Here is a 2,934-nt window from a genome sequence, read left to right on the forward strand (position 1 = left end):
AAAGTTTTTTTTTTTTTTTTTTTTTTTTTAAATCCAGCTAGGATTCTCTTTGCTATAGTTCATTTGTTTTAACTCTTGCTTTATTTTCCTTTTTGAATCAGACAGGTTTTTTTTTTTATTGTACTAAAAAAAAAGTGTATTTTGCTAATACAAAATGAAGCACAAAGCTAATTGTGTCCCTGTTTGTTTAGAGCTTACAATCTTTAGCAGGCCATAGATAGATAGATCGCATGGTACGAACCATGCAGTGGTTCCCACTCCTGCCATGGCGATGGATAGGGGTTCCCACCTCCCCTGTTTGCTTTCCCATCCTAATGTTCTATTATGAACAATAAGAGGAGTGAAAATGCCTCATTCTTGTATGTGGCTCTTGCGGCTGAAGTCCCCGAGGTGGCTTAACCCACCAGCCTCCACCTAATTGTAACTACACAGGAAAATCCATCAGGTTGGAAACCTTTTTTATTGTATTCTCAATAGTTCTCTGGTTGGGACGAATTGGTTGGCAGCACACTTCCTTGGCCAATGAGGACTGAGCTGACATTTAAGGGCATATCTATATGCTGGGTCAAATATGCTGGGTCAAATACTTTCTGGATTTTGAAAGGTCCTGCTCTTTCTTTTCCTGCAGAGCGATAATGACACATGCCTCTGTCCCAGAAGAAGATCGGGTCCTCCTCAATATCAATGACTGCCTCATCCGCCTCTCTGTTGGCTTAGAAGACACAGAAGACCTAATTGAAGACTTGGATCAGGCATTGAAAGCTGCAGTGAGTACTGCCAGAATATAGTTTTGACTCTTAGGTCTGATAAATCAAACTTATTTGGGCAAAGTTAAGATTATTTATTTTTATTATAATATTATCACTTAGAAGCAAACTCCAAGGCGGCTGGCTTTCCTACTTTCAGTACTGATGTGAAAAAAATCCTTTTGGTTTTTCCGTCCTCAGACTAAGACCTCTGATACTATGTCTAGGTGGGGGACTATGGTAGACGGGTTGTAGTACAAGACAGTTGGCCTAAGAGGGGGAGCATAAATGGTCATATGGACCTCCTAAGAGTCATATCTTGATTGGAAACCATATACACCTTCTGGTAAGTTACATCTCTTCAACCAGCTGTCATCATAGTGTGGTGTTGAACATTTAAATTTGATAAAAAGGTGCATTTACACAAGTCCTAGCAAGATATAGGGTCTACAAAGTAATGTGCCTTTTCATTGCTAGACTGAGGGGGAAAAACCCACCCCTTATCTTTCAGTGCTAAATCTCCTTTCGATGTCATTGTGGCCAGCAATCTCAGAAGTATGATGGTGCCACTCTCTGGTCCCCACATTCCCTAAAGCTGCCACTTCTTAATATCCTCAAGTTACATAGAGAAAGCTTCTCTAGTCATGGTTTGATGTTTGGGAAACCAAGGCCTCTGAAGGACGAATGCTCTCATCAGTCAGCACACATGGCAGCGATGTGCAGCCTGCAACATTAAATATCCCTCTTCTTCCAAAAAACAAAAACAAAAAAACCACGGGCCAATCCTGGGTAGGACGTGTATATGTATCATTCTATGAACGAGTTGCACTATGGTATCCTTCGGTTCTTATGTTTTAACTGAAGCGTGCTAGGCTTGTGCTCCTTTTTATTCTAAGTGTGGGTGATGTGTTTCCTGTTCCGGTGGGAGGAGCCTATCTCTCATGCTGTCCTGGAAGGTTCCTAGAAACAGAGTTACCAGGTACGTAACTCCAATTTTTTTGCTGGTATTGATACCCTTCAAACCCATGGCAATACCTTTCACACTAATGTGTTGCTATGTGTTTTTCTTCTTTGTCTTTACAGCACCCAGGCCTTGTAAACCCTCTCAAGGTGGATGAACTCCTGAAGAATATGAAGTACAATTGTTAAACATGAAAACTTTCACATTCTTGAACAGTTTTGATTCGCTCACAGTGAACCAGTCATAATTGGCCTTTTGCAAGGGTCCTAAATTATTCTAATTCTAAAGACTTACTGTTTGAAAGATTCATACCTTCATCTTTATATAGCTTCATGCAATATATCTAGCCAAGAGTCAGAGGTGATAAGTTCGCTGGGGTTTGACAGTTGCTGCTTGAACTCCTGTGGCTAACATGCTGTCTTCCACTTGCAAAGTCATTATAACGGTAGCAAACAGAGCCTTCTAATTGTTTTACATTCCATTTATCTCCAGGACTCTTTTACACTATGTAATACTGTTATGTGCACTCAGGTGACGGGTGTACTGTATGTGTTGTCTGCATAAGCTCGGACAGTTGGCAGAGAGGCAAATGTCGGACATTAGGTGACTTCTTACATCTGACTCCTAAAGTTAAATAAGTGGAGACTATAGAACCTGTCATAGGTGTGACTACAGTAATAATTTAAAGCTGGTTAACCAATGTCCTGCAATAACCTTTCTTGTCATCGTACAGCCGCCTAGAATGATAAAGAGTTGAATGTTTGTATAGAACCTCAAGCATGATTCTAACACACCACTAGCATGTCAAACGAATTATGTAATTTTAAAATGTGTAACTTCTGTCTCAAGACCACAACCGCAGTGTTTCATAAGTGAAAAGGGATTGTTTCATAATATCAAAGGGACTTTTGCAAATGGACAGATGTCAACTTGTTGAATAGTATGGCGGGGGGCACCTTACACAGCGCATTGAGGTTTGCCTGGTTGAGTTGGCTCAAAAGTCAATAGCCCTTGGTATGAAATTGCATCTTTAGCTGATGGTCAATCAGTTTTGCCAATGTTGCTGATATGGGTGACTGCAGTTACAACATCACTGTTTTGCTCTTGGCCTTATGATGCACACCTGAAACTCTTTTATTAAAGGAGAACTATGGGGTCAGGGCTTTTCCCCATAGTTCTCCTTAGGGTAATGGGAGGGCGCAAACTAGCGTCCTCCCGACACCCTAA

The 2,934-nt window shown here is 40.9% G+C and overlaps 1 protein-coding gene across 1 annotated transcript in view; it reads left to right on the forward strand.

The window, feature by feature from the left end:
• Nucleotides 1–2,010, forward strand: part of CTH (cystathionine gamma-lyase) — a 22,579-nt gene extending 20,569 nt beyond the window's left edge. Inside the window, 2 exon segments of the mRNA XM_018576868.1 lie at nucleotides 629–767; nucleotides 1,830–2,010. Coding sequence (XP_018432370.1) covers nucleotides 629–767; nucleotides 1,830–1,895 — 205 coding nt within the window. The 3' untranslated portion in view covers nucleotides 1,896–2,010.
• The last annotated feature ends 924 nt before the right edge of the window (nucleotides 2,011–2,934 follow it).

This window comes from Nanorana parkeri, unplaced genomic scaffold (genome assembly GCF_000935625.1).
Source record: "Nanorana parkeri isolate BGI_ZX_2015 unplaced genomic scaffold, ASM93562v1 scaffold79, whole genome shotgun sequence".
Lineage (NCBI taxonomy): Eukaryota > Metazoa > Chordata > Amphibia > Anura > Dicroglossidae > Nanorana > Nanorana parkeri.